Consider the following 12,688-nt stretch of genomic DNA (forward strand, 5'->3'; position numbering starts at 1 on the left):
AACTTCTTTTTTTTTTAAAGGTATGAACGCAGATACGTGCGTTTCATACTGCGACATGACCTCGATGGATGCGTATTATAGTCCGTCTGCTTCGCAAGGTAGGGAGCACCAGGCGAACCCGTTCAGGACTTTCGGCAGTACCGAAGCCAAATACAGTCCCACGTTCGCGGCGAGTAAAGGGCAGACGTACGGGGAGAAGTCTCGGAGTCCTTTCCAGACCGAGTGCCAGTCGCTGGACGGCGCGGAGGGAGAGGGCCCCTTCCAAAAGTACCAGCTCTTCATGCACAGACCCACCTGCAAGACTCCCCCCGAGGGCGGCAAACTGCACACCGACAGCGGCCACAACGGCATCATACCCTGCTACGGTGAGTGGACTTAGACGAGTAAAAACTCCAGTGGACATTCGCGGGCAGTATGCGCAATTGTGCGCCTTGCAATAATGTAACGACGAGTTTTATTTATTGAGATTTAAAATAATCACAGAGGCAAATGTTGAAACGAGTTGTCGAAGAGAGTCCAGAGTCGAGACTTATGAATAGTGCAATTTATTCCACGTGCTGCATACATTTGTTTCCAGTCAGAATTTGTTTTTGTTGCCATTCACCTTGACGTTTATAGGCTACACGAAGCTCACAGGTGTTCCAGCCACAAAAGGTGTCAGTTCTTCACAAAGTAAATTTTCAGCATCTCCAAGTGTGCCCAAAAAGTCATTGCAATCAGCCATTAGAGAATATTTAAACATAGATTCCTGAGACACTTTGGACACCTTTGTAACAGTTCCCATTAACTACAACCAAATGACAAAATATAAAATGTATGCTTAATGATATATATATATATATATATATATATATATATATATATATATATATATATATTTTATATTAAGGATATATATACAATATATACAATTAAGGAAAAAATGAAAAAAAAAAATCCTGCAGGCAGTGTGAATTCATTGATAGCAGCCTGAACGTTTTTGTAATAATATTTGAATTCTCCAGAATGATTATTATTATTATTATTATTATTATTATTTTACATAGGTTTGGTGCACATGTGCAGCTAGAATATGCGCTAGCACATTTATGTGTCTGTGAAGTTTATCACGTTACTGGAAGAAACATGTTATCATGGTTCACAATTCAGTTTCTGTTTTAATCAAATGTCTATATTTACATGCTTGCTGGCTGCTTTTATGCAATTTGTGGAAAACATGCATGGGACATATATGCAGCACCGTAGTTGGCTATATAAATAAAAGTGAAGTCTGCCAATGGCACACTTAGCTAAATGGTAAAGTGCAAAGTCATCTAGTTTTTAGTGGGAAGATTGTCTCCAAGCTTGTTTGGAGTAGTGCTGTACTTTAGTGAGCTGATCTGGCAAGTGCAAAGACAGAACCGTTTGAACACAATCATTAAATGCAGCATGCATCCAAAGAGAGAGACTCTGCAGTGTTATTACTGAAAATGTTGCAGCCAGATGAAGCAACTGTGGCTCTGGGGAGGACACTTTTGGGGTCTAGTCAAAGCCTCAGGCGTCAACAGGCTTGTGCTCTTATGTGTGGTCCAACACAAGAGATATATTGCTCAATGTCGATATTTTATCTCCTTCACCATAACAAAAATCTGATATACAGTACAAACGGAGTTTTGTGTGCCAACATCGAGCGACTGCAAAGTTGTCTACATGGCAACCAGGCTGTTGTGAGCTATTCAGTTTTACAGCCATTCTGGCACTATTACCTTGGAGATTGAAATTTGGTATTGTGAATATTTTAAGCATATAGGCTTGATTGTCACAGACTGAACTTACGGTGCCACACAGTGTTTTGACCTGTAAACAACATACTGTACACTCTTACTTCACAACATTGGGTACTGACTACTCTCTGTCATCCATGTTTTGGTATTTGATGGGCATTTAAGTCCTTGTGAAATATGTGCCCCTTACCGTGTGGCACATATATGCTTCCGTTCAATTCTTTTGTTAATCGTTTTATGATTGATTGTCTAGATGTATACATTGTTTTTCTTAATTATGTGAATAATTTGGGGGGATGGGGGAGGGGCGGGGGGGGGGGGGGGTCGAGCACCTGCCCTCAAAAATGGCCTGCTTGCCATATACAAGTAGTGTACTATAGTGAGAGATCCAGAAGTAGCCTACTCGTCTTTGGACAGCAACGGTTTTTAACAAGATGTGATGTGTGGATATGAACTGAAGACAAATTAATTCAACTTTCGTTAATCGTCAAGTCAGAGGCCCGATCTCAAGCCAACAGCGCATGCTTTTCACTTAGGCCTAATCGAAGACAAACTAAAGTCTGTAAGAGTCGCAATCAAGCTGCAAGTGAAGGCCTCCTCCGGGTAGGAAACTCAGAATGTTGGTGATTTCCATGTGTGCCACACCATCAAAATAGAACAAAGTATATTTATATTGTTATTGGTTTATGTACATACCATTGCAACTATTTCACGTTGTCCAAAGCAAAAAAGCCACACGTCATCCAACCTCAATTGTTTTATTTCAAAGTGATTGTGATTATGTATAATGGCACAATAATAATGACTTTGTCATGTCATTATCCAACTACTTCAGACCTAACTGTGTATAGCGTCTGTGTCAAATTCAAGGCCCGGGGGTCAAATCCGGCCACATCATTTTATGTGGCCCACTGAAGCAAATCATGTGCGTCTACTTCATTTTTCTCTGTAAAATCTGTATCAAAGTTGCAGTCTTTACTTTAAATAACAGTGATGATTTTTTGGTTGTTGTTGTTCAAAGAAACCTCCTTTTAAAAATAAATTAAACATTAGTTGAATAAAATATTTTCTTTGACTTCGGAGTTGAAAACTAGTTGTCCAATAGTTTGTTGTGTATACTGCATGTAATAATATGACGAGGTGAGGGTTTTCACAGTCACAATGGCCCTCTGAAGGAAACTAACTACAAGGTAGCCAATGACAAACATGAGTGTTGACGTGCCTGGTGCTGGAACTACCCTTCAAAGTCAAGCAAATACCGGTAATAATAATCGTAACATAAGGGTAACTTTCTGTAATTTGATCAATAACAGTAAAGATATGCCTGACTGAATTTCTTTTTTTGTCTTCTTTTACAAATGCTCTGTCTTTTTCACCCAAGCTGTCTATCATTAATGCCACTGGTGGAAGACGAATGATTGCAACACACCAAAGGGATCTGTGAGCTCAAGTGCCAAGATGAGACAGCCATTTTGCATTCACTTAATAACAGACAGCAAAATAAATGGTTATTTTTAAGATATGTAAGAATTTTTGAAAACGCCAGCTCTACTGCATGTCTTCAACGTTATTCCGATTGTATAAAGACAAGAGTATAATGGGTTTAAAAATGTGTAGTTAGGATCGTTTGTGCACTTGTATGTGCAAAATTGGAATTTTAAATTTTACACTTGTACATCTTACAAGTTTTATGAAGCTGTTTATGTATTTACCGTTATGTAAGAAGTGTATTTTCTGCTCTGTCAATAAGGATCACCTTTAACGATAAATGCCTAAAATTTTTAATCAATACCTTTATTTATTTATTTATTTATTTATTTTTTTTAAAAAAGGGCTTTAAAGGAGACATCAACCCAAACATATTTTTTTCCCAGCAGGCCCACGAGTTGAAACACGGCATTCTGATTAATATTGCGTTTGTGGAACATGAGTTAAGTAGCAAAATCCACCCCTTTTAAGGCATCTCCGGGGGCGGCCATTTTGTCACTTCTGTGGACTGAAAATGACATCACAACTGCTCAAGGCTCAGGTAACAACCAATCACGACTGGGCTTCAGAAAACAGGTCAGCCTTGATTGGTTGTTACCTGAGCAACTGTGATGTCATTTTCAGTTGACAGAAGTGACAAAATGGCCACCCCCAGAGATGGCGAAAAATGGGTGGATTAACTCTTATTCCACAAACACAATATTTGTCAGGATGAGTGGCTTCAACTAGTGGGTTTGCATAGAACATATTCTTGGGAAAAAATATGTTTTGGTTTACTTCCGCTTTAAGCGTGGATGTTTCAGTGTGTGAGACATTTACACATAAAAACTAAGTTGGCATGGAAATTGCTTTATTATCATTATTATTTTTTTTTTGCAAGCGTCTTTACCGCTATTGATGAAATTATTTGGAAATGACCCATACAAATACATCCGATAACATCATGTTTGGCGCCACATATTCTTGTGACTCAGGGGGTGTGCATGTGAGCCAATGAGTGTCCCACAGGGGCAGAGTATCTACCTGCTAGCACCACTGTGAATGAAATAAAATCCCATGGAGCTGATGGAGTGCAGAGGAATGCAAGTCAGCACCTCAGGAGGGGTCTGCATTAATCCGAGGCAGATGTGCATCATTGGCTGCTATATGGTTATTATTCATACGCGCCAAACATCCGATCTCCAAAGCAACCGAGAGTCCCCACAATGACAAAGTGGGACTGGTTTACATAACCCTGTCTCCACAATACCTTGTAAAAATAAGCAAAATGTCACAAATGGACAGGGGTAAAAATCTGAGAACCACTGGAGAGAATTTCTTACATGCGTACACTTACAGGCCAATTTACCAAATGCGTCTGCACAAATGTTTAAATCGAAAACAGTAACCAAAAGTATTCATTTAAAAGTACGTTTATTATTGTGGTAGAAGCTTGAAGTAGAATTGCACCGCATCATATTGGGTTGTGTCTCGGATACTTGTGTTATAAGTAGTGAGTATATTAGAACCACCGCAGTTTGGAGCCGAGCAGTTACACCACGGCAAACGACCACAATGATAAACATGATTAAATCATTGCCTCACTGACAATATCAATCAAAACTAAGCATTATCTTAGTTTTGGGGAACGATTTTTGGTCGAGCTCATGCATTCGACCTTGTTAGATGAAGCAGCTTTACCTAATAATGTGTTCATGTTCATTATTTAAAAACCCTGTGGAGTGAATTCAGATATTTGTTTCTATCTGCATTATGCATGTTTGAAAATAAATGCTGAAAACATGTAAAGACTTAGAACTATGTAGTCCTCACTTGTGAAGATAGAGATTTTTGGGAGCGAGTCATTTTTGAGTCTGTCCTCTTGAACTTGAGTGCCTTCATTTGCATCATTATCCAATGCCACTGGCGGCTCTAGACAGTTTCACCTGGGGTGACAAAAGGTTCGTGTGAGGGGGGGGGCTGATGTTATGACCCTCCCACATGCACATGAATGCACACTTAGCACACGCACACACTAATTCGAGGCTCAATTTCTGCATTCCCTGGTAAGTTTTATGCATGTCACGTGAATAACATAGCTTAATGTTAAGCACTAACCCAGGCGGTGTATGCAATAACAATTCTCAACCAGTACTGCCACAAACAATTATTTTGCTAGTTGACGATAGCAGTTGCAATTAATTCATCAACTAATCGGATCATGTAAATCGCACCGTATCGCTCAAGCAAGCAGCTGCTTTCAATAATCATCATGACCTTACAGCACAAACTCTAGTAATGTACAAATGAATAATAAAGACAAGATGATAGTATATTCAACTTTGTTTAAACTTTGCAGCTAGTACCAACATTCCTGACATGTTTATAAATAACGGTGCGACTTAAATTGAAGACAATAGCCTAGCCTTAGCATTTTTCATCTGTAAATGTTTAGTGTATTGGAACCAACAACTACTGTATACATTATACACTCTTGCACAATGAATACTATGACTATCTAAATACAAAAACAAATACTTTTAAATGTATTTCACTCTTCTCAGGTATCAAGCTTTTTTAGGAGAGAGCGAAAGACACACACACACACAGAGGGAGAGAGAGATAGAGCGAGAGAGCGAGAAAGGAAGAGAAAGAGCAAGAAAGCGCAGCGTTGGTGTCTCGGCGTGTCACAGCGCCCATACAGTTTGTGCTTTGTTGCAAATAAATGTGAGTTTACCGTCATAATGTTTCTTGTGAACCTTGGAAGACGTTCCAATGTTTTGTTTTCAAAATCTCATTTAGCATAACCAGGCGCAACGCCTCGATGTAAGCTAGATAGCGTTGCCTCAATAAAACCTCCAATTATCTAAAAACATTACCGCTAATTACTATTTCACATAAGTTGTCACACTTGATAGACTGTTTGAACATATTCGACGAGATAATATAGCTTACCGGACTCTGTGGTCAATATAAGGAATATTTATAATTACATTTTGAATTTAGTATTGATATATTCATTACCAACAGTCAGGGGTGGCAAGTGGGGTTCAAGGCATTTGGTAAGGGTGGCAGCTGCCACCCCTTGCCATGCTGTAAAACCGCCCATGTCCAGTGCAAGTGTAAGTAATAGGCCCAAGACTGGAAGCTCATGAGCTAGATGGTGGCTGGCACCTCACGATCTGCCGCGACAAGCTCGGTGACAACCCGTTGGGATATATTTGGGCCACCGGAGGCTTCAGTATGTTTTTGCGGCTTTAACATGTTGGGATGTGTAAACATAAGATAGATGCTAGATGAAGTACTATCAATTTTTCAGCAGGGTGTAATTTCAGCGAATTTATTTTCACTTTTCAGGGACTAGAGGCTTTGCAATAGAAGATAACTGGAACAATAAATAAAGTGAGATTTTAGAACAAAATTCAAAATGAACTATTCTGCATTTAAGTGTGGCCAATAGGAATAAAAGTACAGTGTTCCCGGACTTCATTGTGGTTCGTCACTCACGGCCCTCCGATATCACAAATTTCGAGTTGCATGCCTTAAGTGTAGCACCACATTGTTCTTGGTAAAGTCACTATTTTCTTCACTTGATAATGACTTTCTTCATTGTGTCCCGTCGTATATTTATTGCCTTGGAAATTCTTTTGTACCCTTCTCCTGACTAATACCTTTAAACAACAAGATCCCGCCGATGCTGTGGAAGCTCTCTGCAAAGCATAGCTTGTGCTGTAAAATGTGACTTAGAAAATGTCAGGAAAAGCCGACGAGAACAGTTGAACTTTATCTGGGGTTAATCTAAGATATTTTAAAGGGCGGCAGTTGTGTGCTGACTCACATTGGACATTAGTTTGAATGTTAATTCTGAACACAACCACATTTCCAGTTATAAGAGGGTATGCGCACTTGTGCACCCACATTATCCCCATTGTTTGTTTTTCTTAGCCTCGCTATAAGATTTAAAGCGGAAGTCAACCGAAACATTTTTTTTTTCCAGAATATGTTCTATGCAAGCCCACTAATTGAAATACGGCATTCTGATTAATATTGCGTTTGTGGAATAAGAGTTAAACCTCCCGTTTTTAGCCATCTCCGGGGGTGGCCATTTTGTCACTTCTGTCGACTGAAGATGACGTCGCAGTTGCTCAGGGCTCAGATAACGACCAATCACGGCTCACCTGTTTTCTGAAGCTGAGCCATGATTGGTCGTTCAGCTGTTGTGAGTTGGTCTGGAACATGCCTCATGCGATAAATGGGGGTTCACTGTAGTTGTAAATAAATGGAGATGTTTTATGGTTGATGGAGCCATAAAATACGTACACGAATGCATCTGGTATACAAAAGAGTGTGTGAACACTGATACTGATTGCACCAATTCTCTGTTGCCTTTTCCTCCGTAATATCATGTTCCCATTATACAGTTCAAATCGTCGCTCTGACCTCAGTGTGAAATTGGAGCATCCTGTGATATGTAAAACATGTTTCTCAATGCATGAGAGCAAAACAAGACCACAAGAAGGTTCTGGCAGTGCTTTAAAAGCATCCTGTCAAAATATAGAACTCTATGCGCACGGAGGGGGGAAATTGGAGGGAAATGATGTCAGAGGATATGTATGGATATTTGCTGTGATGACTACCACATTTTGACCATGTTAGTGGTTGAACCTGTGATCGTGACCTGAAACGGTTTTCAACTACTAAAAGAAGGAAAAAAAAAAAAAGGATCAACTTCTTTCGAGCATTTTCTATCTTGGAGAGTGTAAGTAGCAGCAGCAACCTGCTTGCGATGAAACATCACGTTGGCTCGGTTCTGCCGTTCTTTGGTGAAATTCACAAAAGCACATGCAGCATGCTTTGGCATTTTAATCCTGTTTTCTTAAATATATTTTCCTCTATTCACAGGTTTATTATGAACCGCAAGGTAAAAATGAGATGGAAAATTTAAAAAATGACCACAGGGAGCTATGATAAAACAAATTTGTCATAAAAATGACTGCTGAACTGAGAGAAGAAAGCAAAATCCTGTTTTGATTCATAACTGCTATTTGTCAAATTTTCATGCGAGGACATTTTTCTTGTCTGATCGATTTAACAAAAGCAGTGTGTGAAGTCCTGCAAATTACCACTCGTTATTGGCTGCCGCACAAACCTTTTCAACATCAAGTTTGCAAAGCAACAAAATTCTAACTTTGAAATTTGACTTCTGCAATCCGTGTAATGCAATTCATACTTCGTCAAAGCAAGATTCTGTGGTTGCAGCCTTTAAATATAAAAACATTTCTTGAGAGTTGCCCAAGACTACAGAATTGTTTTTTTTTTTGTTTTTTTTTAAAAGACAGTTTTTACTGAAACGTGTGTAACTTCCTCTATTATTAATCACATTCCAACAATAATCCTGAACTATTTCTGTGCTCTTTGATACGAGACAGTGACAGCCGTGGCCTAAAGTCTTCGGACACGAGTGAGGTAATGATCGTGTCAGTCTATCAGCCGCTGATACTGAGCAGAAAGATTTCAGGTTTCCCATGGAATATAAGCATTCCTTTGTGTGCTGCTGCTGCCATAGATCTCTGCTCAGCAACATCTGGGAGCATTCCTTTCACAGAGGAAACAATAGTCAAAATTTTGTTTGAGTGCCCCATGAAGAAGTGCTTCTATCGTACATATTAACTCTTTAAAGGCACAGGGAACATACAAGGTGAAACACAATCCATTCCGGGAGGATTCATCCCTGAGCTTTGCCACTGGAAATATTCATAATTAAACACGAGTCTCTTTTATTAACATTGAGTACAGACAAATGTGCTTCGGCCATATAGTATTGAGTAGCCAGGACAGAGACGCAAGAAACACGTCCAGGTCATAAAAACGACCGATTAATCATGAAAATAAAATTCAGTCCTGTGGCCTGTTTTTCAAAATGTTTTATTTAGTTTTTTCTTTATGTAAAATTAAATATGACAAATCTGACATATTTACATTTATTTCTTTTGACTGCCATTTGAAAATGGAAAGAATTAACGATACGTGGATTGGTAACGAAGTAGAGTTCAGCGCATACGCTAGTGACTCAGCGGTGGAAAACAGATGAAGTGCTGAACTTATGTGCGACTATATCTGTGTGGTTCGGCGGTAATTCGACGATACAAATGTGAATGTGTTTTGACACACACAAATTAGGCTTCGCCATGCAGTTAGGGGTTTGGCAACATTCATGAAATTAGCAACTGGAGGTAAAATTGTCGGTGGGGGTGGCAGTTATTGCATTACATGTTGATGTCGTCAAAGTTGCTGTTCTCCATCAGCATGTATTATCCAAAGTTGGGACTCTGCCCTCCGTCTCCACCTTGTGTATGCGTGTGCGCGTGTGTGTGTGCGTGCGTGGGGGTGTGTGGGTGTGTGTGCACGCATTTCCTCAATCTGAACACCCCAGCAGCAGCATTTGCATCCCTCGCTGCCTTGTCCGGACTGAAGTCTCATTTATAGAATTGTGACTTGCATTGCATTTCAAACAACCTCCACATGTGGTTTGGATAGGTCTTGCAAAATTGTGTTTTGATGTGATTTTTGATGTTAAAGCTTCACAACACTGTGCAGGAAACAAGCTTGATATGACAAAAATCGGATTTGGTGGCTGGCAACGTGAAAGAGGCCCGTGAGGCAATAGAACCGCATGATTTTATGCAACTATTCATCAAGGAAAACTAATGGTAATTACGTTTGCAAAATTCAATTGAAACTTATTATAATGACATATTTTTATGAAACAATGAAAAGTTTGCAATTTTTTCCAGTGATTAGATTTACATTTTCAAGTCGAGAGTCCTAACAGGGCCAAATGCTAATCATAACAAATATAATTACTTGATATTTTACTCCTGAAGTTTGATAAGAGGATGTGCAACAACCTTTGAGGGAACATCTTAAAGTGACTCTTGGGTGAGCTTAACATTGGCACTTATATAAATGTAAATGTAATGTAAAAATGACATTGGTACTAAAATGCCCACTTCAAAAGACTCTGTAGTGATTTAAGGTCTTTTTTTGTGATTAGGTTTACGACAAATTTCCCCGCCCCAAAAATGAGTGAAGCGGCGTGAGAGTGACGAAAGCCCTCATCGAACAGCGAACAAAAAGTTTCGGCGAGGCTGACTGCACGGACGAGTGTGGCCGCATTGGAACGTGCCATTTCGGCTGTTACCTCCCAAATTGGACGGCCCGTTCTAAGTCGAAAAACTGGGTCCATTCCTCATCCAAATAAATGTGCACGATCTACTCATTCCCACTTCAGTCTCTGTAAATATCCTGACTGGTGTTTAATGCCTCGCCCGTTCTAACCGTGATCAGCAAAGAAGCATTTTTTTATGTCATGTCATGTCATCTTCCAAACCGCTTATCCTATATAGGGTCGCGGGGAGTTGCTGGAGCCTATCCCAGCCGTCAATGGGCGAAGGCAGACTACACCCCGAACTGGTCGCCAGCCAGTCGCAGAGCACACATAGACACTGTCACTGAGCGGGAATTGATCCCACGCTGCCCGCACACAACTCAGGCGTGTGTACCACTACACTATCAGCGGACATTTTTTTATTTCATTTGATTTTTTTTTAAGCAAAGAAGCAGTGTGCGCTCGTCCCAGCCAAAATCTATGTAGCTCTGCTGACTTCCACATTTCCTCATTCTCATATAAATCAGCCACGGAGAGGTTAATCCTTTTGATATGTTGAAGTGGGCATTAGTAGAGATGTCCACATACATTTTGGTGCTAATTGATCGCCGTTTTTGGACGTTATAAGCAATAAAAGTACAATGATTTCCAATGGAGGGTTTGGAATCGTTTCCTCGCGTGACTCCGGCCGAACATGGATAGAACGCTAGGGGGCGCGGCCATTCCCCTCATTAATAAGGGACGTTATTCATGGAGCTACTTATTTACTAATTTCTCCAAAATTAATGGATAAAAGAGAAAACGGCAACTCTTTTCATTTTCCTGAACAAAAAATATATCAAATGAACTTGTTAGTGAAAACGTGGCCATCCCGGCCCCACCGTCCCTTTAAAGCACTCTGTTTAAAAGCATTCTCCTTCCTCGTTAGTACAAGGTCATTAACCCTTCCCCAGGTTACTAATTTATAGTGTTTCTTTTATTTGGTTTCACTTGACCCTCCCCATCCCATTCCATAAAAACTGAGAGGGTGCCTTGTTGCTTTACAACCAGTTCAATTACACTTTGATGTTTTCTTTCTGTTTCCAGCAGCGATCAAATCGCTGACCCTAGTAAACACGTGACCTCGCCTAACCAAAGAGGTCTGCGGGTTGTCAGAAAATGACTGGCAAATCGAAAGAGCAGGCGGCGTTTATTCCTCACATTTAATGTACGCTGATGCGCTCTACAAGGGCAACAGCAGTAAGAAAAAGAAAAAAAAAAAAAAAGATTCCTCGGAATGCCAAGAAACTGCTGCCAAGGCACTGGAATCTTGGCTTTATGGAAGAAAGCAAGACTTGACGCTTGTGTTCTCAAGAAGAGAAAAGTCTCGGCAGGCATGACGTTGGCGAGGATTGTGTTTGGTTACAATTAGCATGCCACAAAACAGATTGCTTGCAGTGCAAGATGAAGAGAAAGTACATGTCGAGGGTATGTGATCTGTATGTAGGGATGAGAATAAAACCTAACCGCGGCCATCTGTACGCCCGGCTGTGCTTCACGTTTACGTGCCTTGCTCAGGGGCCCAATTGCACCCGCGCGCTGGAAACAAACAAGCGGGGACTTTTGAGTTCACCCAACTCACTTCTGAGTGTCGCCGCCGTGCTCCCGCTCAGAGGTTGAATGAAAACATTGTGCGGGGCCAAAGCAGCGGTTGGTAATGTCAGAAAATCTGCCTGAACGTGCGGAGACAGTAAGAGGCTCTGACAGGTGGGCCGCGACGATATGAGGTCACGAACCTCAGCCGGGCAAGCCGCGTTGTTTCATTAGCCTCGCTCGGGCCCGGGAGCAGGGGAGGGCCGCGGCGGCTTTGGAGAGACGACTATTGACATCACGCTGCGGGGACACACCGGCCAAAGAATATGAATTCATGAAAACAAACATGCATGTTGCAGACAGCTCACGCCCAACTGAATCACTTCAAAACTATTCCGCCAGCTTACTCACCATTAAAAGTATGGCTGACAGAGTCACCAGCACCGCAAAATATCAACAGTCCTTCTCACGATGCACTTTGTTTCTAAGACGACAGACTGTGGAGGGCGTTAAACACAAAGTTGCGAGGAAAATGCATGCACGTAATTACTGGAAATGTGATCTAGCAGGAGATAAATGCACTGCGGTACCAAACTCGTCTGTTCAGGGACGCTGGTCGATCTCCGCTGAGGATGAATTTAAGCCGCGCGAATGAACGAAACGGGACTGAAGTCGTTTTGGGGGTCAAACTGTTGCTGTCATAAAACATGCGTTTAAC

At 40.9% G+C, this 12,688-nt stretch overlaps 1 protein-coding gene across 1 annotated transcript in view; it reads left to right on the plus strand.

Annotated features, from left to right (window-relative positions):
* The window catches only part of alx4b (ALX homeobox 4b), a 26,817-nt gene continuing 14,129 nt past the window's right edge, over positions 1-12,688 (plus strand). Inside the window, exon 1 of the mRNA XM_086028516.1 lies at positions 1-365. Within this exon, the coding sequence (XP_085884642.1) occupies positions 23-365 (343 nt within the window). The 5' untranslated portion in view covers positions 1-22. The remainder of the gene's footprint in view (positions 366-12,688) is intronic.

Source organism: Filicampus tigris, chromosome 4 (assembly GCF_054856515.1).
Source record: "Filicampus tigris isolate MCC_2025a chromosome 4, RoL_Ftig_1.0, whole genome shotgun sequence".
NCBI lineage: Eukaryota > Metazoa > Chordata > Actinopteri > Syngnathiformes > Syngnathidae > Filicampus > Filicampus tigris.